This window comes from Anolis sagrei, chromosome X (assembly GCF_037176765.1).
Source record: "Anolis sagrei isolate rAnoSag1 chromosome X, rAnoSag1.mat, whole genome shotgun sequence".
NCBI lineage: Eukaryota > Metazoa > Chordata > Lepidosauria > Squamata > Dactyloidae > Anolis > Anolis sagrei.
In genome coordinates, this window is record NC_090034.1 from 60,481,698 (window position 1) to 60,509,150 (window position 27,453).

Sequence of the window (27,453 nt, forward strand, 5' to 3'; positions counted from 1 at the left end):
CCTCATCCAGACCATCACAGCAGCCAAGCACCGGTTCAGGATCTGGACAGCCTCCTTAGTAGCAGGTGGGAAGGAGTGACAGAGTTGGACATCATCCGCGTACAGATGACATCGCACCCCAAAACTCCGGATGATCTCCCCCAGCGGCTTCATGTAGATGTTAAACAACATGGGAGACAATATTGAGCCCTGAGGAACCCCACAAGACAAAGGTTGTGGGGTTGAACAGGTGTCCCCCAATAACACCTTCTGAGATCGACCCTCTAGGAAGGACCGCAGCCACTGCAGAACAGTGCCTCCAAGGCCCATTCCCACGAGGCGTCCCAGAAGGATACCGTGGTCGAGGGTATAGAAGGCTGCTGAGAGGTCCAGCAGCACCAACAGGGACACACTCCCGGCGCAGATCCTTGGCACCCTGAGCCCCCATGACCCATTCTACATTTTTGTATGGTTTGGAGGAGGATGGTCCATGGAGCTATAGTTCACCTGCATCCACTGAACCCACCCAACATTGGATCCAGACTAAACTCAAATAACCCAGGCAGCTAGTAATATAATATAATGCAACACAATTAATTATCTATATAAATAAAAATGTAATGTTTGTTTGTGGGATTAACATAACTCAAAAACCACTGGATGAATGGACACCAAATTTGGACCCAAGACACCTAACCCAATGTATGTCTTTCAGTCATGTTCAAAGCTCTACGTGGAGCATGCGCAGTATGGCCTTTCGCTCGCGCTAATTGCTCCATTGCAAACTGCTTGAGAGCCTGCCAATCGGTTGTTCTACGTGTACGCATGCGCAGTAGAGCCCGCCCCTCAGCCACTGACGCCTGTGCTCGAGCTAAACCCCCATCCTTCACTCGCTCCATAGCCGGGGCATGCGCAGTATCGCCCTTAAATCCGCCTCCAGCAGTGGCGCATGCGTAATACAGCCTTTCGGTCGCGCGCTTTTTTCTGAGAGTTGAGCATGCGCATGTTATAGCCTTTCCGAACTGCCCCTCAGCAGCAGCAAAGCTCAGCCTTTCAATCGCTCTGTTGAGATTGCGACCATGCGCAGTAGAGCCTTTCCGAACCCCCCCTCACCCGAGACGCATGCGCAGTGGCGCTCGAGCTCAAGCCCCGCCCCGGAGGCCGCGGATTGGCCGGCGCTGTTCCCTTTCCTGCGCACTGATTGGCCGCCACGTTGGCTTTAAAAGCGCGCGTTGGCCCCGTCTGCGGCTCAGACGCTTTCGAGGCAGCGGCGCGGAAGGAAGGGAATAGAGAAGAAGGGGAGGGAGGGAGGTGGGGCTCTCCCTCCTTCCCATGAGAGCACTTCCGCCGGATGTTCCCTCCGCGCCGAAGATGCCCGGAAGCCCCGCTGGGACCGGGCGCCGCCATGTTCCCTCCGGAGCAGCAGTTGCGACACCCGGGGATCCTGCCTGCCAACAGCGCCCAGGCCATGGGCCTCCACCTCGCCGGAAGCGGAAATGACGGGTATGGCTTCCAGCAGCAACAACAGCAACATTACTATCAACAACAACCGTTCGGCTTCGAGTCGCCTTCCTGTCTCCATAGCAACAACAATCGGATGTTGGGTTACGCCGGCTTCGAGTTGGACAGCGGCGGAAGTGACCCCACGCCATCAACCTCTTCCTTCGTCCCGCCTCCGTATCCTAGCAACGCGCGGCCATGTTTGCCGCTCGACCAATCGCCGCACCGCGCTGCTGCTTTCCAAGGCATGTCTTTGAGCGGAGAATATAATCCCAGCAATAGCCTCAATAATGGATACGAGCATCCGGGATACGCGGAAGCGGATTACAGCGTCTCCCCGGGGGCGGGGACTGGCTTGTGCGTTGCTAAGCAACAGCAGCAGCACCAAAATGGAGGATATTTCGAGCGGCCGTTTGTTTCGCCGAGAATGGCGAATAGTAACAGCGCATGCGCGCAACTGCAGCCAATGAGGCAGTGCGCTGAGCAGCAAGCCAACGGGAGTGGTGGCGCCGCGCATGCGCAGTTCGAGTTTCCGATCCGGCGCTTGGAAAACAGGCCTCATTTCTCCTCAGCCGCCGAGGCGTTTGGCTCTCCGCCGCGCCTGCAGCATTACGACGCCGCGCTTTACGGCCACGCCGCCAAACGGCCTCGTTACGACCCTTGGGGTGGCCACCATCATAGTAGCCAGCATTCCTTAACGGACTACAACTCCCATGGCAACGAAATGCACGCCAACGCGGCGCTGATGATGAAGCAAATGGCGGCCAGACCTCAATTGCGGCCGAACGAGGCCTATGAGGCGAATTGGTTCGACGGCAACCATAATAGTGAGGCTTTGTACGGCAGCGAAGGCCTCAAAACCAATCCCAATGAGGCTTTGTATGGCGGCGAAGGCCTCAAATCCACTCCCAATGAGGTTTTGTATGGCAAACCTCCCAGTGAGGCTTTGTATGGAACAGAAGGCCTCAAATCAACTTCCAGTGAGGTTTTGTTTGGCAGTGAAGGCCTCAAATCTACTCCCAATGAAGCCTTGTATGGCAAATCTACTCCCAATGAGGCTTTGTATGGAGCAGAAGGTCTCAAAATGTCTCCTTCGTCGTCTTCCTCCTCCTCTTCGTCCCCTCCATTAGGATTAATGGATTTTAATGCGAACAACAACAAACTTGGGACGCTTTCTCTGAAGGAAAACAACACCTTGCATCACAACAACAGCAATTTGCATAATTTATTTGGACAGAGCTGCCTGGCCGCCCTGTCGACAGCTTGTCAGAATATGATCGCCAGTTTGGGGTCGCCTAACTTGCATGTGACCTTTGGCAAGAAAGGAAGTAATAATAGTATAGAGAAAGTTGCCAAGGTCAATCTTAGTGATGGGAATAGCGGTAGTGAAGGCTTTTCGCCCAATCAGGAAGCAGGGAAAGCAGGGGGCGGGGCCAAGCGGGGGAGGAGGAAGCGGGAGAGTGGGGAGAGCCCATCCCCGGCTGTCAATCAAGAGCCCCCGACACCCCCCAAGGCTCAGAATGGGGAGGCTAGCAATAGGAACAATGGTAATGGTAGGGAGATAGGTGCCCATAATAACCCAATGGGAGGCCCTAATATGGGCCCCAGTGGGCAGATAGGGGCACACAATAACCCAGTAGGGGCCTCCAATGCATTGGCAGGACCTAATAACCCAATGGGGTCCTCCAGTGGGCAAATAGGGGCCTCCAATACATTGGGGGGGCCTAATAACTCAATGGGAGCCCCCAATATAGGCCTGAATGGACAGATAGGGGGCACTAACCCAATAGGAGGGCCTAATATGGGTCCCAATGGGCAAATAGGGGCCAATAACCCAACAGGAGGCTCCAATGTACAATTAGGGGGCAATAATCCATTGGGGGCCCCGAATAACTCAATGGGGGTCCCCAATGGACAGATAGGGCCCCATAATAACCAAATGGGAGGCTCCAATGTGGGTCCCAATGGGCAAATAGGCACCAACAATCCAATAGGAGGCCCTAACATAGGCTCGAATGGACAGATAGGGGCCTCCAATGCATTGGGAGGCCCTAGTATGGGTCCCAATGGACAAATAGGGGCCTCCAATGGACAGTTAGGAACCTCCAATGCATTGGGAGGCCCCAATATGGGTCCCAATGGGCCGATAGGGGCCAATAACCCATTGGGTCCTAATAATGGCCTGAATGGACAGATAGGGGCCCATAATAACCCAATGGGCCCCCCAGAATCGACTGTAGGGCCAATGGACGAGCCCGCTAAGGGCCCCCCATTGGAGGAGGTCCACCCTTTGGAGATCCTGCAGGCCCAGATCCAGCTCCAGAGGCAGCAGTTCAGCATCTCGGAGGAAGGAGGGGTCCTCAACAACAACAACAAGGAAAAGAACAACAACAAGGAAGGACACAACAACAACAAAGGGAATAACATGAACAGCAGTAAAAGCCTGGACTTGGACTCGCTGATAGGGGCTGCTGGATGGTACCTGGGGGGGGCACCCCCTTCTTCTTCTTCCAAGAAGAGAGAAGAGGACAGCAAGGAGAGCAAGGAAGGTAATGCATTGTATATGAAGATAATCATATTTATTATATATTGTAACATGTACTTTTCATTTCATTATGTCTTACACTTTTTTATTTTATTTTGATCATTTTTGTTTTGTTACTATATTTTTGTATTTATTTTTACTTATATTTATTTGTATATTGATTTATTGTTATTTTATCACATTTGTACTCCTTTATTATATTTGATTTATTATTTTTCATTTTTATTTTATTTTACCTTTTGTTTTGCTTGTTTTATGTAAATATATTTATCATATATATTCATTTATTATTTTGCAGTTTTATCATTTTAATTAAATTTTCTCTATTTATTTTATTATACCTATTATATTTAGTTTGCATTATGTTTCTTTTGGTGCATTTGCGTTGATGTAAAAATATAATAAATATAATATGTTATGTATTAAATATTTCATTTATTATATTTTTGTGTTATATTTCATATACTATAATTTTATTTGATTATTTTATTTATACGGAATAAAACATTTGTTTATATTCATTTCAATTTATTATTATTTTATTTTGTTATTTATATTTGTTATATTTATTTGTATATAATTATATTTATTATAGTTGTTATTAAATATTGAACTTGGATGCGGCTACATTGTTTTTAATGTTTTTAATGGGTATTTTATAATTTAATGTTTTAATGAATGTCTAACTTGTGTTATATTGTTATGTTGTATGTGTTGCCATCAAATTGTTGCTGGTTGTAAGCCACCCTGAGCGCCCCCTCGGTGGTTGAGAAAGACGGGGTACAAATGTTTGAAATAAATAAATCAATATTATATTAAATAATGTAAATCAAACCCAACATACCTGTTTAATTTATGATACATTTATTTAATCTGCTGATTATATCACAAGTTATTTATTGTTAAACAAACCAACCAACATCCACTTCTTTAATCAGGATGATGGGAATCAGAGTCTAAAGAGAGTTAAATACATAGATAAAAATATAATATGATCATTTTAATAAATTAGTGAAAAAGGACTTCTCTTCTCTCATTTCTTCCTCTCCATCCTGTTTCTCTTCATATTATTATTATTTCACTTTATTTCTTCTTTCTATACTTTCTCATTCTTTCCTCACTTTCTCCTTCATTCATTCTTTTTTGATATGCCTTTCAGTTCTTATACTTTCTCCCTTCTTTCCTCTTTTCTCTCTTTCCTTCCATATTATTCCTTACTTCTTTCTCTGCTATTACTACTATTATATCCTGTTTCTTTCTTCTTTTTTATTATTATAAATATTTGTACTATATCCATTTTCTTCCTTTGTCTTTCTCTATTTATATTATTATTACATCCCTTTTCTTCCTTCTGTCTCCTACTTTCCTTCCATATTCCTTCCTTCCTTGGGTTGTTGTTGGTTTTTCGGGCTGTACGGGCATGTTTTAGAAGCATTCTCTTCTGACATTTCGCCTGCATTTGTGGTAGGCATCCTCAAAGTTTGTAAAACCTCACAACCTCTGAGGATGCTTACCACAGATGCAGGTGAAATGTCAGGAGAGAATGCTTCTAGAACATGCCCATACAGCCCGAAAAACTAACAACAACCCAGTGATTCCGGCCATGAAAGCCTTTGACAATTCCTTCTTTCTCTCTCTTTTACTCTTTCCCTCTCTTCTACTATTATAAATATTAATATATATATCCCTTTTCTTCCTCCTTAATTATTATTAATATTAATATTATAAATATTTGTATTATTGCTTGTCTTCTTCTTTCCTTCTGTTGTATGCCTGCCTTCTTTATTATTGTATCCCTTTTCCTTCCGCTGTCTTTATCTCTATTCTTCTTCTTTCCTTCAGTATTATTCCTTCTTTTCATTTTTATTCCTTCTGTTTCCTTTCTTCTTTCTATTATTAATATGAATATTGTTATATCCCTTTTTTTCCTTCCTCTTGTCTTTCTCTTTTCTTTCCTTCTGTATTATTCCTGCCTTATTTCCCTATTATTGGTGTTGTTATAATTATTTGTATCATTATATCCCTTTTCTTTTCCTCTGGTTTTTTATTATTATTATTATTATTATTATTATTATTATTATTATTTCCCTTTTCCTTCCTCTTGTCTTTCTGGTTTTCTTTCCTTCCGTATTGTTCCCTCCTTTATATTTTTATATTATTATTATTGTTATTATTATTTATATCCCTTTTCTTCCTTCTTGTATTTCTCCTCCTCTTCTTTCCTTCTGTATTCCTTCTTTCTCTATTATAATAAATTTTAGTATTATATTGCTTTTCTTCCTTCTTCAGTCTTTCGCCTTCTTTCTTTCCCCGGTGGCGCAATGGGTTAAACCCTTGTGCCGGCAAGACTGCTGACCAACAGGTCAGTGATTTGAATCTGGGGAGAGGGTTGAGCTCCCTCTATCAGCTCTAGCTGATAGAGGGAGCTCTGTGTGCCAAGTTTGGGGACATGAGAGAAGCCTCCCATAAGGATGGTAAAACATCAAAACATCCGGGCGTCCCCTAGGCAACGTCCTTATAGACTTCCAATTCTCACACCAGAAGCAACTTGCAGTTTCTCAAGTCGCTCCTGACAGGACAAAACAAAATCTACACAAATGACCAACCACTGCCAGAAGGGACATGAAAAAAAATCTTCTTTCTCTTCTTCTTATATCACTTTTCTTCCTCTGTCTTTCTCCATTCTTCCCCAAATTCCTTGTATATTATATTATTTATATTATATTGTATTATATATCTTTATATATCATATTTATTAAATTACCTTTTCTCCTTCTGTATTATTCCTTCCTTTGATTTTATTCCTTCCGTTTCCTTCCTTCCATTATTATTATTATTATTATTATTATTATTATGAAGAAGAATATTGTTATAACCATTTTCTTCCACCATCTTTCTGCTGCTTTTCTTCTGTATCATTCTTTTCTTCCTTTTTATTCCTTCCATTTCCTTCCTTCTTTCTCTTCTTCTTCTTTTTCTTCTTCTATTATTATTATTATTATCATCCTCATCATCATCTTTTTCTCTCTCTCTCCTATATCTCTTCAATTGTTCCTTCTTTCTCTTCTTTCTTTCTTTCTTTCTTTCTTCCCTTCCTTCCTTCCTTCTTATTCATTCTCTCTCTGTTCCACTGTTCATCTTTCTTTTCTTTCCTTCTTTTTCTCTTCTTTCTTCCAATCGCTTCCTTCCTTCCTTTTCCCTTCTTCCTTTCCTTCCATATTATTTCTTTCTTTCTTTCCTCCCGTGTTATTTCTTCTCTCCATTTCCTTCCGTCTTTCTCTTCTATTTTCTTTCTCTCCTTTTCCCTTTAATCTTCTTTCTTATTATTCCTTCTTGTTTCTCACTCTCTACTTTCTTTACTTCCTTTGCTCTTTCTTTCTTTCCTTCCTTCCTTGTTATTCCTTCTTTTTCTCTTTCTGTCTTGCCGTTCATCTTTTCTTCCTTTTTCCTTCATCTCTTTTTCTTCTTTCTTTCTTTCTTTCTTTCTTTCTTCTCTCTCCGTCCTGCTGTTCATATTTCATTTCTTTATCTTATCTTTCCTTTTTTTTCTTTCCTTCTTTCGTTTTCCCCTTTCTCCGTTTTTATTTTTCTTTATTTCCTTTCATATTATTCCTTCCTTCTTTCCTTTCCTTCCTTCCTTATCCCATTCTTTCCCTCTTTCTCTCATTACTTTCTCCTGTTCCTTCCTTCGTTCTTATCATTCTTTCAAACTTTCTCCTTCCTTCCTCTTTCTCTCCCTTTCCCTTCTTTCTTTCTATTCATTCTACGTCTTCCCATCTTTCCTTCTTTTTATTTCTCAATCTTTCCTTTATTATTCCTTCTGTTTCTCTCTTTGTTCTGCCTTCTGTCTTTCCTTTCTTTTTATTCCTTCTTCCCTCCCCTCCCCCACTCTTTGGCTTTCTTTCTTTCCTTTTCTTTTTCTTTCATTCTTCTCATCCTTCCGTATTATTCCTTCTTTCATCCCTCTTTCTACCTTTCTTTCTCCCGTTTCTTCCTATCTATCTTTCTTTCCTTCCATCCCCCTTCTCTCTTTCCTTCCTTCCTTCACTTTCTTTCTCACTCCCCCTCTTTCTCCTTCCTTCCTTCATATTCCTTATCGTTCCATTTCTCTTTTCCTTTCTTTATCCTGTTCTTTCCTTTCTATTTATCCTTCCTTCCAACTCATTTTCTCTCCTTTCTTTCTTCCCTCCCTATCTTTCTTCTTCTATCTCTTTCTCCTTCCTTCCCTCCCTTTTATTTCTTTCTATCTATCTATCCTTCCTTCTTCCATCCCTCTTTTCATTCCTTCTTTCTCCCATTCCTTTTTATTTCTTCTACTGCCTTCCTTCTTTCCTTCTCTTTCTCTCAGTCCCTTCCTCCTGTCTTTTTTCTTTTTATTCCTTTCTTTCCCTTGCTCTTTCCTTTACTTCGCTTGTCTTTCCTTCCTTCTTCCTTTATTTTCTTTCTCACTTTGCTCCTTCTTTTCCTTCCTTCCTTCCATCTTTTCTTTCTATTTATTTCTTACATTTCTGTCTTTCTCTCATTTCCTTCCTTCCTGTTTATCTTTCTCACTTTTCATCTCTCTCATTCTCCCTTTCCTTCCCTCTTTCTCGTTCTCCTTCCTATTTATCTCTTACCTTTCCTTCCTTCTTTCCATTCCCTATTTCTCTCCTTCCATCTATTTCTCCTTTGTTACTTTCTATTTATTTATTCTTTCTTCCTCTTTCTTTCTCCCCCTTACTTTGCTTACATTTCTTTCTTTCCATCTCTCTCATTCTTTCTCACGTTTTCTTCCTTCTTATCTTTCTTGCATTATAGTTCTTTTAAAATTTATTTCTTGCATTTCCTTTTTCTCTTCCTTCTTTCTGTCTTTCTCCCATTCCCTCTGCCACCTGTTTTCTTCCCTCCTTTTTTATTTCCATTCCCGTTTTTTGTCTCTTCTCCTCCTCCTTCCCTTTCCTTCCTTTCTTCTGTTTCTCCTTTTCTTCTTCCTTCCTTTTTCTTTTTCTTTCATTCTCCTGTTTTTTCATTCCTTCATTCTTATTTCTTTCCTTCTTTCTCTTTCTTTCTTTCTTTCTTTCTTTACTTCCGTATATTTTTACTTGTCCTCTTTCTTTCGCCTTCCTTTTTTCTCTCCTTCATATAATATACAAAATAAAGACAAAATAATAATGGAAATTATTAATGACAAAATATTAATAAATCAATGGTAAGCTATCAACAAGGGATTGGAAGGACATTGTGTGTGTGTGTATATATCTATATCTATCTATCTATATATAGACACACATAAATATAAATAGATATTTATAAAATGTATAATATAATTAGAATGTAAATATATTATTGGCAACTTGCCTGAAGGCAAAACACACACGCACGTGCGCACACACACACACACACACATCATTAAATGATATAAATATTAAATAAGCAGCAAGAACATATATTATTAACATGTATGTCTATATTAAAATAACATAAATATTATTAGCAAGCATTAACAATATTGAATATTATTAAAATATAAATATAAATGTTACCTATATTACATATATATATATATATATATATTACATATATATTGACATGAAAGATGGGCATTTATTGCAAAATAATTTAAATATATAAATTATTATATGATATTATTATTTTATTCTATATTATTTTATTGATAGTTTTTATTATATTTGCATTTTATTATTAATATAATGTACAAACTGCGATGGGGGAGTTTGTATTATTATTTTGATACAATATATTATTTTTGCATTTATATATTTTGTTTATTTCTTTCTAAACTGTTGAGATAACTGTTATTATTATTTATTTAAAATGCTACAGAATCATAATACTATCTGATTGTTATTTTGCTTCACCATAATATATATTATATTTTTATTATTATTTACAATTGTAACAGAGTGGGACAATGAGATAATATACTGTTTTATATATTATTATATTTTGTACTTATTAAAAAGAATGTTAAAATAATATACATTTGGAACACATTTGGATATCATTTCAGTACATTCAGTATATTCCATTATATTTCTGTTGTGTTAATAGTAGTAATAATAAGATTTTAAATGTAATAATAATAATAATAATAATAATTGAAATGACAGAAAGGAGATCTTTCTAAATATTTGGCTAATATATATTAATTTACTATTATTATTGAAATTCAACAAATTTTGATTTACTCTATTTTCTATTAGTGTATTTCTATTAGTATGTTTTCTTTTTTCAAGGGAATTTATTTACAATATTTTCCTTTTTTAAAACAAATATATTTTGCATAAAATCTAGATAATTTTTATTTTATTTTATTTATTGAAAAAACATTTCAAAGTAATTTTTATTATTATTTCCTAGTCAAATATTGAGTTTTATTATTTTAATTAATTTAATGTCATATTAAATTTTAATGGCGAATCGATGTGTGTGGTCCTTTGGAAAAGCCGCTCCTTAATTGAATTAATTAGAATTAATTGCGGGAATTAATCTCTTTATTTCCTCCTTTCACTATTGATGATTAATGAATGGCTTTTATTTGTTTTTCCATTAAATTTAATTTAAAAAATAGTAAATTTTATTTTATTCCATTTTTTTAAGGAAAAAGGAAATAAATATTAAGTGGGAAGAAAATACACCAATAAATATATATATAAATATCCCAACAATTTTTATTTTTTAAATATATATTTAAAAATTTAAAATGATAAGTAATATAAGTAAGAGAAATAAATATAAATAAATATATAGAAATAAATAACTTTTAAAAATTATAAATATTAAATGGGAAGAAAATGCAGAGATATATATATATATATATATATATATATATATACCAGTATTTATAGGGTATATATATATATATATATATATATACCAAATAAATTTTATTCTTAAAAAAGAAATAAAATATTATTATTATTATTATTATTATTATTATTAAATGGGAAGTATAATCAAAATCAATAAAATTGATTTTTAATAAAAATAAATATTTAATTTAAAATATTATTTATATTATACATATACATATATTATTTATATATATGTTACACATACATTATTATTATTAACTGTCCAAAAATGCCACACAAATATATTCAAGAAGGAATTATTATTAATTGGAGGAAAGGATATATATATATATATATATATATGCCTCACACAATATTTAAGAAAAAATAAATATAATAATAATAGATTTTCCTTTTTAAGTGTATTTAATGGGGCATTTTGGACTAATAATAATTTCCAAAATGTCTCACAAAATACATTTACGAAGGAAATATAAATATAATAATAATAATAATAATAATAATAAAAACTGCCAAAAAATCCTTCTTGAATATATTCAATAATAATAATGTGTATATTTTTGTAATTATTTTCTTGGTGAATTATTCATTCCCCAAAAATATATGATAAGAAATAATAATAGTAATAATTTTTAAAACTCTTTTCTCTCAGGATCGAGACCAACAATCTACTTAACAAACTAAATATTTGCTATTATTATTATTATTATTATTATTATGCTTTATTTTATCTTCAGATGTTATTTAAAGCATAAAAAAAATTATTAATCTTATTTTTCATTATTATATGGACTCGCATTTCACAATAATCTTATAAACATGCTATTTAGTATAAAATAATATTTAATATTAAATATTAATCTTTTTTGGAACCAAAGGAATTTTTTCTTTGAGATTAGGTTAATATATTGTAATAATTAAATACATTGTATTAATTAAATAAAAAATTTCCTTAAATATTTCATGAGGCTTTTTTTGGACATATATAGTTCACCTTTCCTTCAAATAATAATAGTAATAGTAATAATAATAATACATGTTCCTTCCTGAATAATCTTGGCACATTTATTATTATTACTTTATTATTAGTGATTTTATTATTATATGTCCAAAAACTTTATTATTATATTTAATTTCCTTTCTCGAATATATTTCGTGGGGCATTTTTGGACGTATATGATTCACCTTTCCTCCAAATAATAATAATAATAATATTTAATTCTCGTTCTTGAATATACTTCATGAGCCATTTTTAGATTGTTGTTAGTATATTTATTTCATGAGTAGTTTTCAGACATATTATTTATCTATTTTTATATGTCTGAAAACACCTTGCTAAATAAATTCAAGAAGGAATTTTTTTATTATTATTATTATTATTATTTCATTTAATTTTCCTTCTTGAATATATTTTTGTGAGGCATTTTCAGGCATATTATTATTATTGTTGTTATTATTATTATTATTATTTTCCTTCTTGAATATATTTTTGTGAGGCGTTTTTGGATGTATATGATTAACTTTTCCACCAAATAATAATAATAATAATAATAATAATAATAATAATAAATTCTCCTTGAATATATTTCATGAGGCATTTTCAGATTATTATTGTTATATTTAAAATATTTTATGAGGTAGTTTCAGACATATTATTATTTATATGTTCGAAAACGCCTCACAAAATATATTCAAGAAGGGATTATTATTATTATTATTATTATTATATTTTCCTTCTTGAATATATTTTCATGAGATATTTTCAGACTTAGTAGAATTTTTTATTATATTTTAATATGATTTCATGAGGCATTTTCAGACATATTTTATTTTCTTTTAATATATTTTTGTGAGGCGTTTACAGACAAAATACGAAAATATATTGAAGGAAAATATAATAAAAATAATATGTCCAAAAATGCCTCAAGAAAATATATTCGAGGAAAATAATGATAATAATGATAATAATAATTTCTCCTTCTTGAATATATTTCATTAGGCATTTTTGGACATCATATTATTATTATTACATTTCTGAAAGCACATCACAAAATATATTCAAGAAGGAAAAATATTATTATTATCATTATTATTATATTTTCCTTCAATATATTTTTGTGAGATATTTACAGACATATTATTAAATTTTTCCTTTAAGCTGTTTTCATGAGGTGTTTTTGGACATATTATTTTATTTTCCTTTAATATATTTTTGAGGCGTTTTTGGACATACATAGTTCACATTTTCCTCATAATAATAATAATAATAATAATAATTTCTCCTTAATATATTTTTATGAGGCATTTTCAGACATCATTATTTTATTTAATCTTCCTTCTTTAATATATGTTGAAATTTCTATTTTTTCCATGTGTTTCATGAGGCGTTTTTCAAACATATATATGTAGTCCAAATATGATGTTTAATTCATTTATTTTATATATTTTAGGGCCATTTCCGACCTTTCTTTTCTCCCCCCCAAAATTACCCTTTAATTCTATTTAATTCCATGTCTGTTGTGTGAAAGGCCCTTTTATGGCAAAGAAAGGAAGGCCTTCCTTATTATTCTGCGCCCACGGCTTCCTTCGTTAGGCCTCATTTCCCTCTGATTTCCCATTATTTACCTCAGATTTAGCCTTATTTTCCTTCAATTTAGCCTTATTTACCTCAATTTCTACTAATTTCCCTTTCATTTATCATTTCCCCCCTCAGATTTTTACTTTTTCCCTCAGATTTCTATTTATATCCCTCAAATTTATACTTATTTCCCTTCAATGTAACCTTATTTACCTCAAATGTATCCTTACTTACCTCAGAACTGTTCTTTTTACCTCAGATTTCTCCTTATTTTCCTTCTATTAATCCTTTTTACCTCAGATTAATATTTGTTTACTTCAGATTTATAGTTATTTACCTCAGATTTCTACTTATTTCCCTTTCATTTATCCTTATTTACCTCAGATTTATCCTGATTTGGCTTCAGTTTATCCCTTCTACCTCAGATTTCTATGTATTTACCTCAATTTCTACTTAATTTCCCTTTCATCTATCATTATTTACCTCAGATGTATCATTTTACCTCATTTTTCTATTTACTTCAGATCTATCCTTTTTACTTCAATGTTTTAGTCATTTCCCTTCTTTTATTCGTTTTACATCATGATTGAACATATTTCCCCACAGATTTATCCTTATTAAAGGCTAAATCCCCTTTACCCCTAATTTCTCCTTATTTCCTTTCAGTTTAGCCTAATTTGCCTCATTTTCTCCAATGCCTTCATTTCTTGTTAATTCCCTCCAAATGTATCCTTGTTTACTTAAGATTTCTCAATATTTACTGTTTTCCCTTCATAGTTTCCCACATTTCCCTCAGTTTTCTCCTTGTTTACCTCAAACTTTTCCTTATTTCCTTCATTTCCCTTCCGTTTATCCTTATTTGCCTCTGTCTCCTCATTACTTACCTATTTCCTCCTCTTTTCTCTTCCACTTATCTATATTTCCTCTCCAATTGAGCCTTATTTACTTCAGATTTATAATTGCTTCCCTTCAATTGAACCTTATTTACTTCAGATTTCCACTTATTTACCTCAGATTTTCACTTACATCCATCAGTTTTATCACTTTAACTTCTGATTTATACTTATTAACCTTCCATGTATCTGTTTTCCCTTCTTTTTATCCCTGTTTCCCTTCAACTGAGTCTTATTCAGTTTCCTCATTATTTCCTTCCGATGTCTACTTCTTTCCTTCAGTTCTCTCAGTGTTATCATTATTTCCCTCAGGTTTGCGCTTATTTTCCTTATTTACTCTTTCATTTCTCCTCTCAGATTTCCACTTACTTCAGATTTCCTCTTATTTCTATCAATTTCCTAATTATTTCTCTTCATTTCTTGTTATTTCCCTTCAATTTATCCTTACTTTCCTCAGATTTCTGCTTTATTTACCTCAATTTTCCTCTCATTTCTCATTATTTCCCTTCAATCCTCCTTTTCAATTTCTCCTTATTTCCCATTTCTCCTTATTTACCTCCATTTTCTCATTATTTACCTCCGTTTCCCATTTATTTCCTCGATTTCTCATTATTTCCACTTCCTCCTTATTTCTCTTCATTTCCTCATTTACCCCCAATTTCCCCCTTATTTCCCTTCAATTTCCTCATTTCTCTTCAGTTTATCCTTATTACACTTATTTCCTCCTTATTTCCCTTCAGTTCATCCGTATTTCCCTCACATCTCTTCATTTCCTTCCATCTTCCTACTTGCTTCCCTCAGTTTCCTCCATATTTGAAAGGAAATTAAGTGGAAAATGAGGAGAAAAGGAAGGAAAATGGGGAAATTAATGAGGAAATGAAGTGAAATAAGGAGAAATCGAAGGGAAATGAAGGAAAATAATGAAGAAACAGGGAAATAAGGGGAAATTTAATGGAAATGAAGGGAAATACGCATAAAGTGAAGGGAAATAATGAGGAAATGAAGTGAAATAAGGATAAAATTGAAGGAAATAAGGAGGAAACAAAGAGAAATAGGAAAATGAGAAAATGAAGGGAAATAATTAGGAAATGATGTGAAATAAGGATAAAATGGGGAAATAAGAAAACTGAGGGATATGAGGAAATGAAGGGAAATAATGAGGAAAAGGAGGGAAAAAGGCATAAAACGGAGGGAAATAATGAGGAAATGAAGAGAAATAAGGATAAATGGAGGGAAATAAGGAAATGAAGGGAAATAATAAGGAAATGATGTGAAATACGGATATATGGGGAAATAAAGAAATGAGGAGAAATAAGAAAGGGAAATGAAGGGAAATAGACATAAAATGGAGGGAAATAATGAGGAAATGAAGGGAAATAATGAGGATATGAAGAGAAATGAGGATAAATTGAAGGAAAATGAGGAGAAAATGAAGTGAAATACGAAATTAGGGAAACGGGGAGGGGGGAGTAAGCTGAAATCTGAGCGGGATAAGGATGATAATAATAATAATAATAATAATAATAATAATAATAATAATAATAGAGGAGAAAATGGAGGGGGTTTTCCTCAATTTTATTTTTTGAATAAAATGACTTCTCCGTTGACTTTTAATAGGCCTTTAATAGCATAGAAAAGTTGCGAATAAATAATAGTGATAATAAATATATAGAGATGGAAGTAAGAGATGAATTACAATAATAATATACATATAGATGGAAATGGGACATTAATAATAATATTTTTTTAAATATATAAAGATGGAAGTGAGATATAAATAATAATAAAAATATTCATAGATATGGAAGTGAGACATAATAATGCAAAAAATGAAAAGTTTCCAAATTCCAAATGATTTGCAAAGGAAGGAATGCATCTATTAATTGCAAAAGGGGGAAAATGCACTACTTTTTGCAATTGAGGAATACATCGATTAATTGCCAAAAAATGCAAAATATTTGAGGAAAAGGATGCAAAATGCTTGTAAAGAAAAGATGCAAAATATTTGCAAAAATGCTATTTTTTGCAAATGATGCAAAATATTAGTGAAAAATGGATGCAAAATATTTGCAAAGAAAAAGATGTAAAATGTTTGCATTAAAGAATGCAAAATGTTTGCAAAAATAGATGCAAAATATTTGTAAAAAATAATGCAAAATATTAGCAAAAAATCAAAATGTTTCAAAAAATGGATGCAAAATATTTGCAAAGAAAAGGAGGCATGTTTGCAAAGAAAATGAAACGAAAATGCAAATGAAGGGAAAGGAAGGCTGCAAATGAATGGGATAAAGGCCAGATTGTTATGCAAAGCAGAGGTCAAGCAAGATGACCTTTGGGGCTCCCTTTTTTGCATTTATTATTCTTTTCCTTTGCAAATAGATTGCATTCTTCCTTTTCCTGAACCTTTGCAAAGAATGTACATTCTTTCTTATGGATAAAAGTGTGTATTCTTTCCCTGGTTTTTGCAATTTAATAGATGCATTGCTTCCTTAGCAAAATGCATTTCATGGTTATCCTTATTTTTGCAATTAATTGATACCCTTGTACTTTGCAAAATATATTGCATTATTTTCCTTATTTTGCAATTAATTGCATTTTCTTTTCAAAATAATAGTGCATTTTTTATTTTTGCAATAAATAAATGCATCTTTGCTAAAACAGTGCATTGTTTTCTTTGGCTTTGCAAGTAAAATCTTCACAAAACGTATTGCATTCTTTTATTCTTTTGATATTAACGTATACATGCTTCTTTCCCTTATTAATGCATTCTTTTCCTTATTTATGAAATCAATCAATGCATTATTTGTGCAGTTAATAAATGCATTGCTTCCTTTGCAGAAAGTAATTTCTGCAATTAATACATACATCTTTTTTGTGCAAAACATATTGCATCATTTCCTTTGCTTTTGCAATTGATAGGTGCATTTGCTCTTTGCAAAAAATATTACGTTCTTCTCCCTATTTTTGCAACTAAATATATCCTAATTTTTATCAATTCATAATGCTTCCCTTCCTTTGCAAAATGTATTGCATCGTTTCGCTTTTATCTTTTGCAATTGATAAATGCATTACTTTCTTTGCAACATGTATTGCACCCGTTTCCTTATTTTTGCAATTAATAGATAAATTTGTTCTATGCAAAAAGTAATGCATCATTTTCTTATTTTTTGCAGTTGATAAACGCATTTCTTTCTTTGCAAAAAAAGCACATTCTTTCTAATTTTTGCAATTAAATGCAATCTTTCTTTGCAAAACATATTGCATTATTTGTGCTATTTTTGCAATGAATATATACATCTTTCTTTTGCAAAGTAATCGTGCATCATTTCCCTTTTTTGCCATTAATACGAGTATGTGTTTGTCAAATGTTTTGATACGGCCAGTGGGCTAATCAATAAAATGTACTCATTTTGCCATCAATAAATGTGTTTGTTCTTTGCAAAATATACTGCATCTTTCCCTTTTGGTTTTGGGATTTATAAATGTTTTCTTATCTTTTGCAAAATGTATTGTAACCGTTTCCTTGATTTCTTGCAATGAATAGATTCATTCCTTCTTTTGCAAAAAGCAACACATTTTCTTATTTTTGCAATTAATATTGCATTTTCCTTATTTTTTGCAATGAACAAATGCATCCCTCCTTTGCAAGAAAAGTACATATTTTTCCTTATTTTTTGTAATTATTAGATACATCCTTTCTTTGCTAAGATAGTGCATCCATTTCCATTTTTGCAGTTGATAAATCCACCCTTTCTTTGCAAAATATAATGCATTTTCAATTTTTGTGCAATTAAAATGCACCTCTTTACATTATTTATTTTTGCAATTAATAGACGATTTTGTTTTTTTGCAAAATACATTGGGAAATTACCCCCATTTTTGCAATTTATGTATCGATCTTTTCCAAAAAGTTAATTTTTGCAATTAATTTATGCATTTCCTCTTTGCAAAAGCAGTGCCTTGTTTTACCTTTGCTTTTGCAATTAATATGTGTGTCCTATTTTGCAATGAATACATCCATTCCTTCAATTGAAAAAACCCCCGCATCCTTTCCCCTTTTTTGCAATTAATTAATGTATGCTATTTTGTAATTAAAAGATGCATTTTTTCCAATTGCCTATTTTTGCAATTAATTGATGCATCCTTTCTTTGGAAAAAAATTAGAGCATCCTTTTCCTTATTTTTGCCCTTAATAAATGCATGTCTTCCTTTGAAAATCAATTGCAAAAATATGCAAAAATATACATTTTGCAAATCCCCTTTCTCATCTTTTGCAAATGAATTGCTTTACTTTTTTCTCCCCCCAAAATTTGCATTGTAATCTCCTGTTTTTTGTGTCTTTTGGCCATAAATCTGTTACTGGGGCAAAAGTGTTTATTTAATGAGGAAACAATTTTGCAATTAATATATATATATAAACACACACATATTTGTGTGTGTGTGGAAGCAATGCATCTATTATTTATATAATATAATATGCATTTATTTAAACCTGGGAAATATTTATTATATTTTATATTATATTATACATTGGGAAAATATTTGTTCTATATTATTCAGGATAATATTTATATTATGTATTTATTAAACCTGGAAAATATTGTGTTATATTAATTTAAACATCAGGAAAATATAATATAGTATATAATACGTCAGGAAAATATATATTATATATTTGTTTAAATTTCAGGATAATATTTATTTTAAAATATATTATACATTTATCAAAATGTCAGGAAAATATTGTAATTATATTATATGGATTTTTTTATTAACATGGAAAATATTTATAATATGCATTTATTTAAACTTGGGAAATATTTAGTATATATTATATTCCTGTGAAATATATTCCTAAAATAAATATCACAAATATCCTGACATGTAAAGAAATACAAATAAATGTGATATATAATATATATAAACATTTTCTAGGTTTAAATAAATGCATAATATAATATCAATATTATAATTTGTTTGTTTTATGGAAAACCTTTCGGTGGGTGGCTTGTGTGCTCTTTTGCATAATTAATTTGCTTAATTAACTGTGTTTTATGGCCCGTTTTGCAAGGAAAACGACTCTTTTTCAGCCTCTAGAGAGAGATTCAGTGTTAAATGGCTTGAAATGGCCGTCCGGGGATTTGTAGTTTGCAAGGAAATGCTTCTCAATAATACAGATAGATATATAGATATCGCACTGATTGCGCAGAGTGGGTTTTTAAAAAATAAGGATATACTATTTCTTTTGCAAGAATTAGAAAAATATTTTTGCAACAATGCGATAAAAGTTTGCAAGAATATTTTATGTTTTTCAGGAATATAATTTGCGATAATGCAACAAAGTTGGCAAAAATTGCAATAATATTTTGCAGGAAAAGAATATTTTGCAAGAATATAATTTGCAAAAATGCAATAAAGTTTGCAAGAATATTTTGCAAAAGAATATATATTTTGCAAGAATTATTTTGCAAGGATACAATATATATTTTGCAAGAATGAATGGACGATTTATTGCTTAGCCAGTTGGCCTAATCAAAACACAGTGCAAACACAACATACAATATTCATCTAGTTCTCTTAAAATAAAAATATGCAGGTATTTGTCAGCTTGAAACCAATGTAGCAAGAATATTTTTCAATAATATAATTTGCAATAATGCAATAAAATTTTAAATTAATAAATAAAATAAAAATTACATATTTTGCAACAAACTTTTGCAAAAATGTATATTTTGCAGGAATAATTTTGCAAAAATATCTTTGCAAGAATAGAAAATGTTTGTGGGAATAGAATATATTTTGCAAGAATGGAATTTACAATCATTTATATTCCACCCTCCTCACCCCGCAGGGGACTCAGGGCAGAGCACAACAATGTATACAGCAAACATTTAATGCTGGGACATAGCCATAAATTATACACAAACATTAAAATCACTTAAATCCACTTTAAAATCAGTTGCTTAAAAACCATCTCAGGACACCATTCTATTATTGCCTCATGACATATAATAATATTTTGCAGGAATGTTTTTGCAAGGATATTTTTAAAAACTATAATATATTTTGCAGGAATATAAAGGTTTGCAAGGATATAATATATATATATTGCAGGAATATTTTTGCAATAATACAATATATCAGAAGAATATTTTGCGAGAAAATATTTTGCACCAATATAATTTGCAGTAAAGTTTGCAATTATAGCAATTACATTTTTCAAGAAAAAAACATTTTTTAGAAATATTTTTGCAAGAATAGAATATATTTTGCAGGACTATAATAGTTTGCATGAATATATTTTGTAGGAATACACTTTGCAAGGATGCAATAACGTTTTCAAGAAGACAACATATTTTCAAGAATATTTGCCAAAATATAATAGTATAATTATACAATATATTATTATTATTATTATTACTATTATTATTATTATTATGGAACATTATTTTTAAGGAGATATCTGTATGATTATATTGTATTATTATTACTAAAAACTTCTTTTCAAGGAAGGATGTTAGTATTAAACATAATTGTAAAGGAATTATATTATTATTACATACCAACGTTTCAAAGAGGGATTTATTATTGTTATTATTATTATTATTATTATTATTACAAGCCTAATTTTCAAGGAGGGATTTATTATTTATTTAAAATTTTATAAGATTTATTCTATTTATTATTTAAAAACCTAATTTTTAAGTAGGGATTTTTATTATTATTATTATTATTTGAAACCCTTTTAAAGGATGGATATCTATTTATTATTATTTTAAAAACCTTTTTATTCAGGAGGAATTATATTATTATTATTATCATTATTATTAACCCTTTTGTTTTAATTTTATTTTACATTTATTTCCCTTTTGTTTTTCTGTCCATCTTCTACCCCAGGGACAGTGTCCAAAGAAATAGGTCAATCTGTCATAAAAAGAAAAATGGTGGTGCAAAAGTATATGTTTTTAGGGTGCTTTTCTCCTTCCATTCATTTCAATGGCCTCAAGCTGCATTGGGTCAAGAAGCGGAAATAACAAATAATAACAATATATAAATAAATAAAACAAAAATGAAGCAGAATCCCGAGGCTTTTGTGTCAAGTTTTGTTTGTCAAAATATTATTTATATTAATTTATATCATTTATGTTCACAGTTTATTTTAATTATTATTTGTAATTTTATTGTATTATTTGTAATATTTAATATATTACTATTATGTTGTATTTTTCTCATATATACATGTGTGTGTGTGTTTTATTTTAATGTTATTTGCCAAAAATATTAGCTATATTTATGTTCATATCTCATTTTAATTATTTTTTATTTTATCATTTGTAACATTTAATATATGATTATTATTTTGCATTTTTTCTCATATATAGTTAATATAATTAACATATATTTATAATTTTATTTGTAGTTATATTTTATATTTTATACTATTTTATAGTATTTTATTGATTACATATTTAGTTTTTAATATTTTTTTCTTGTTTAAGTATTTTTGTTTTATCATAGTTATTACATTTGTTATACATTTGTTTATAACAGTTACATATTATTCAACACACTCTTTAACATAGTCTTATTGTTCCACTTAAACATTTCCCCCCCCCCCTTTTTTTCCCACCACTGTGCTCCCCTCCCCCCATCTCAAGCCACAACTTTTACAAATCATCTGTCCAAAATCTCATTTCTTCGTGTGGTGGTAACTTTCCTTCTTTATTTTTTAAACCATTTACTACAAATTTTCCCCATATAACATCAAAATCACTTTGTTTCCATATACCTTTTTAAACTTTTAATATACATGTAAGCTTATCGTTTATTGCCAGTTTCCATGCTTCCTTGTACCACTCCTCTATTTGTATATTTATTTCTTTTTTCCAGTTCCTTGCTATGAGCAGTCTTGCTATTGTTAATAGGTTTGTTATCGCTTCTTTATCCTCCTTTTTCAGTTGTTTATTGTTATATAATGATAATAAAGCTATACTAGGACTTTTCTCAATTTTCATATTCATTATAACCTCTATTTCTCTAAATACTTTCTCCCAAAAATTATTTACATTGCCACCACATATGTATATATGTTCCTGGTTCTTAACACCCTCTCCAGCAATTTTTTAATATTTTTGATTTTATTTTTCATATTACATTGTTACTACTTTAAGGGTTCTTACATTTTTTTATTTTATTCTGATATTTCATAATTAGCATTCTTATATTTTATATATATTATTATTATGATTTGATCACTACATTATTATATTATATTGCCATTATTATATCGTAACCTTTTTGTATTATATTCTTACATTATTCTTATATAATAATTATATTTATTCTTACTATATTAATTATATTGTTGTTTTTATATTTATTATTATAGTTTATTATTATTTTCCTGTAACCTTTTATTTTGTATTATTATAATAATTATATTTCATTTATAATTTTTATATTATTTTAGTGATTTTTTTCTTTAACTTTTCTTTTATATTTATTATTATATTATATTATTGATATTTATAATTATAATTGATAATTATTAGTATATTACCTTAACTTGTTATATGAAATAATAACTATTATTTTTATTATAATGTAATAATAAATAGTTAAATTTATTATAGATATTATATTATATTAAATATTTATTATATTACATTAACCTTTTCTATTACTATGTTATAGTTATTATATTTATTATAAAACATTTATTATTATGTTTATTATATTAAATAATATTAATTGTATTTATTTTTATGTTTATTATATTTACTATTACATTACATTATTTTATTTTATTTTTTATTATATTAAATATTTTTTATTTTTATATATATTTATTTAATAATACATTATTACATTGTGTATTTTGTTATATTATATTAAATAATTTTATTTATGTATTAATACATTATTACATTGTGTATTTTATTATATTTATTATATTCTTATAGTAAATGTTTATTATTGTTATATTTATATTATATTATTATTTTTCTATTTACTTTCCCTTCTCTCTTGCCTTATTCCTGCAGGACTTGACGTTGTGGTGAAGCCTCCTCCCACTTCCTGTCCTGCCTCTTCCTCTTCGGCTGGTTCCACTTCTTGCCCTTCTTCTTCCTCGTCCTGCCTGTTGGAGGCGGAGCTTTCTCCAGAGGCCCCTCCCAGCTGGAGGCGGGGCTTGCACTCAGACATCGCCAACCGCTTTGGGACATTCGTGGCTGCATTGACCTGAAGGAATGAGAAAGATAGAGAGAAAGAAAGATAGAAAGAGAGAAGTCCCCAAAATGGAGGAAAGACTCTTCAAATAGCTGTTGAAAGACCTTCAAAATGGAAGAGAAAATGGAGGACGAAAGGCATTCAAAATGGTGGCCAAAATCACCTCAAAATCAATTCAAAGTGGAGGACGAAATTCCCTCAAAATAGAGGCCCAGAAGGCCTTCAAAATGGCAGCTCAACCCCCCCCCCCCCACCAAAGGCCTTCAAAATGCTGATATCCTCTTCAAAATCAATTCAAAATGGTGGCCAAAGGGTCGGCAAAATGAAGGCTGAAAGGCCCTCGAAATGGCAACTGAACCCCCCTCAGAAGGCCTTCAAAATCCACTCAAAATGGAGGCCTGAGTCCTTCAGAATGGAGGAGAAATAGCTTTCAGAATGGAAGCCAAAATCCCCCTCAAAATCAATTCAAAAGACCCTAAAATAGAGGCTGAAAGGCCTTCAAGATGGATAAAACCCCTAAAAATGGGCCAAAATCCACTTCCAAATCAATCCAAAATGGCTGCCAAAAGGTTGGCAAAATGAAGGCTGAAAGGCCCTCAAAATGGTGACTGAACCCCCCCTCAGAAGGCCTTCAAAATCCACTCAAAATGGAGGCCTGAGTCCTTCAGAATCGAGGAGAAATAGCTTTCAAATTGAAAGCCGAAATCCCCCTCAAAATCAATTCAAAAGGCCCTAAAATGGAGGCTGAAAAGGCCTTCAAGATGGATAAAAACCCTAAAAACAAGCCAAAATCCACTTCCAAATCAATTCAAAATGGCGGCCAAAGGGACTTCAAAATTGAGGCCGAAACCCCTTCAAAATTAAAATAAAAAGGCCCCTCAAAAATCTCCTCAAATATTAGGTGGAAAAGCCTTTAAAATGGAGGACAAAATGAGGCCCTGCAAGTTTTCAAAATGGAGGCCGAAATCCCCTCAAAATGGAAGCTGAAATTCCCCCAAAGGACCTTCAAAATGAAGGACAAGGCCAAAATGGAGCCTGAAATTAAGCTCTTCAAAATGGCAGGCAAAGATCCCACAAAATGGAGGCCCGAAAGGCCTTCAAAACGGAGGGCTTTAAAAATGGAGGCCGAAATCCTGTCAAATGGCCAAGATTGGAAGAAGAAAGGTCTTCAGAATGCCCTCAAAATTGAGGCTGAAATCCCTTCAAAATCCCCTCAAAATTGAAGTCAAAATCCCCTCAAAGAGCCTTCAAAAATGGAAGAGAAGGGCCTTCAAAATGGAGGCTGAAATGTTTTCAAAACTGAGGCCAAAAAAGCCCTCACAATGTAGGCCTAAAAGGCCTTCAAAATCCCCTTATAATCGAGGCCTAAAAGGCCTTCAAAATGAAGGTCAAAATCTCCTCAAAATCTAGGCCAAAAGGCTTTCAGAATGAAAACACTCTCAAAACAGAAGCCCCAAATCCCTTCAAAATGGAGGATAAAGTCCCCGTAAAGTGCCTCAAAATTGAGCCTGAAAAATGGATGCCTAAAGGGCCTTCAAAATAGAGGCCGAAATCCACCTCAAAATCATTCCAAAATGGCAGCCAAAAGGACTTCAAAATTGAGGCCGAAATCCCCTCAAAATAGAATAGAAAAGGTAACATCTCCTCAAAATTTAGGCCCAAATTGTAGGCCAAAAACCCTCCAAAATGGAGGCTGAGAAGAAAAAGAAGGCGACCTCCAAAATGGTGGACGACAAACAACAAACTTCCTTTCTTCCTTTCTTTCTTTCAAAATGGAGGACAATATGGCGGATGGCAAATGACAACCTCTGCTGATTTCGAAATGGAGGACCTTCAAAATCGCCGCCAAAAAGAAGAAACCCTTCAAAATGGCGGACAGCAAACAACAAACAAACAACGGAATCTTTATTTCTCTTTTTAGGACTTTTATTTGAAACAAAAGGGAGAAAAAGGGGGAGGGGGTCATTTAAATAAACGTTTAGAAATATGTAATAATTAAGATTGTTGTTGTTTCCACATTTGTGTTCTAAAGGGAATAAAAGAAGGACGACGACAACAACTTCCTGGATCTTTTTGGGTTAGAACTGTGGGAAAGTTGCAAAAATGTTATATATGTTTCTAGTTATTATTAATATTATTAAATGTTGTTATTATATGAAATAATAACAATCATCAGAAAAAAGGTGGAAAATTTTCGTACTAATAATGGAAAATTGCCAATAATTATTATTTTCTAATATTAATATGAATATTAGATATTGATATTATTAAATAACAATAATTGGAAAAATGGTGGGAAACATTCATAATATTATTAGTGATGATGATGAAAAATAGTGGAAAAATTGCCAAAATAATTATTACTATTTTCTGATTATTATATTAATATTTTTATTTAATATCAAAATAATATTAAATAATAATCAGAAATTAGTGGAAAATATTCTCAAGAATAATGAAAAACGGGGAAATCCACAAAAAATACAAAAATTATTATTATTATTATTATTATTAATGAAAAATATTGGAAATAATAATCAGGAAAAAATAGCTGAAAATTCTCCCAAAATATTGTTAATAATAATCAAAAAGTTCTTGTGGGTTTTTTCGGGCTATATGGCCATGTTCTAGAGGCATTTCTCCTGACATTTCGCCTGCATCTATGGCAAGCATCCTCACTACCTCTGAGGATGCTTGCCATAGATGCAGGCGAAACGTCAGGAGAAATGCCTCTAGAACATGGCCATATAGCCCGAAAAAACCCATAAGAACTGAGTGATTCCAGCCATGAAAGCCTTCGACAATACAATAATCAGGAAAATAGTGGAAATTTGTCCATAATAACAATGAGGAAAATATTAGAAATCATCAGAAAAAAAGTGGGAAAATTACAATATAATAATAATAATCAGGAAAATTAGTGAATAGTAATAATCAGGAAAATATTAGAAATCATAAAAAAGTGAAAGTATTTCCTAAAATAATAATAAAAATAATATTAAAAATAATTAGAAACATAGTTTTTTTAATCCCTGAAAATATTCATAATAATCAGAAAAAAGAAAAAAAAATACATTATTGTTGTTAATAAGAAAATAGTGGGGGGAAATGCAAAAAAATATATTTTTAATAATAGTCAAGAAAATATTGGAAATAATAAAACAAGAAATAGTAAAAAAAAATATCCCCAAAAATATTCATAATAATGATCAGGAGAAATATTCCATCAAATAATAATAATAATAATGAAATAAATTCCCCCCAAAATATTCCTTATTATTATTATTATTTGAATTCTTTAAAAAAAATTAAAATATATCATTGTTTTGTTGTTTTACGGTTAGGGAAAAGAAGGGAATTTTTTTTTGTTTGATGATTGTTTGTTTGTTGTTTGCCTTTTTGTGTTTGTGTGTATATACCTGTATCATATGTTTCACTTTGAGCAACAGAGGAGGTGAGAGAAAAAAATAAAACAATAAATAAATAAATAATGCAGTGTTAAAAGGACAGTGGCTTTGCATAAATTTGCACATCGTTTGCATGTTGTTGTCCTTTATTTAATATTTATTGGTCAGTTTTCCTCTACATCTATCCATCCATTGGTCTGTCTATTTATTCATCTGTCAATATCTATCCTATCTATTCCATCTATAATCTATATATATAAAAATGCTCATGTCGTAATGAGTGGCTTAAAAACAAAAGAACCGCTGGGCCAATACCCACCAAATTTGGCAACAAAACTCCTCACCATACAAGGTGTGACTATCAATAATAAAAAACAAAAAAAGAACTTACAAATCCTAAAACAGGAGAAAATACCACTGGGCATGCGTACTGGTACGGGGGGTGGGTGGGGCGCGCACGCGCTCGCACACACAAGAGAGCTCCACGTGGCGGAGCCTGTGCCGGCAA

At 32.1% G+C, this 27,453-nt stretch overlaps 2 protein-coding genes across 2 annotated transcripts in view; one reads left to right on the forward strand and one right to left on the reverse strand.

The window, feature by feature from the left end:
- The first annotated feature begins 1,220 nt into the window (after positions 1-1,220).
- Positions 1,221-27,045, forward strand: MN1 (MN1 proto-oncogene, transcriptional regulator). The gene is made up of 2 exons (XM_067473593.1): positions 1,221-4,028; positions 23,355-27,045. The coding sequence occupies exons 1-2, from the start codon at positions 1,331-1,333 to the stop codon at positions 23,552-23,554; spliced, it is 2,898 nt and encodes a 965-aa protein (XP_067329694.1). The 5' UTR covers positions 1,221-1,330; the 3' UTR covers positions 23,555-27,045.
- The window catches only part of MYO18B (myosin XVIIIB), a 465,598-nt gene continuing 445,754 nt past the window's right edge, over positions 7,610-27,453 (reverse strand). Inside the window, exon 44 of the mRNA XM_067473590.1 lies at positions 7,610-7,622. The gene's annotated coding sequence lies outside the window, so the exon portion shown is untranslated. The remainder of the gene's footprint in view (positions 7,623-27,453) is intronic.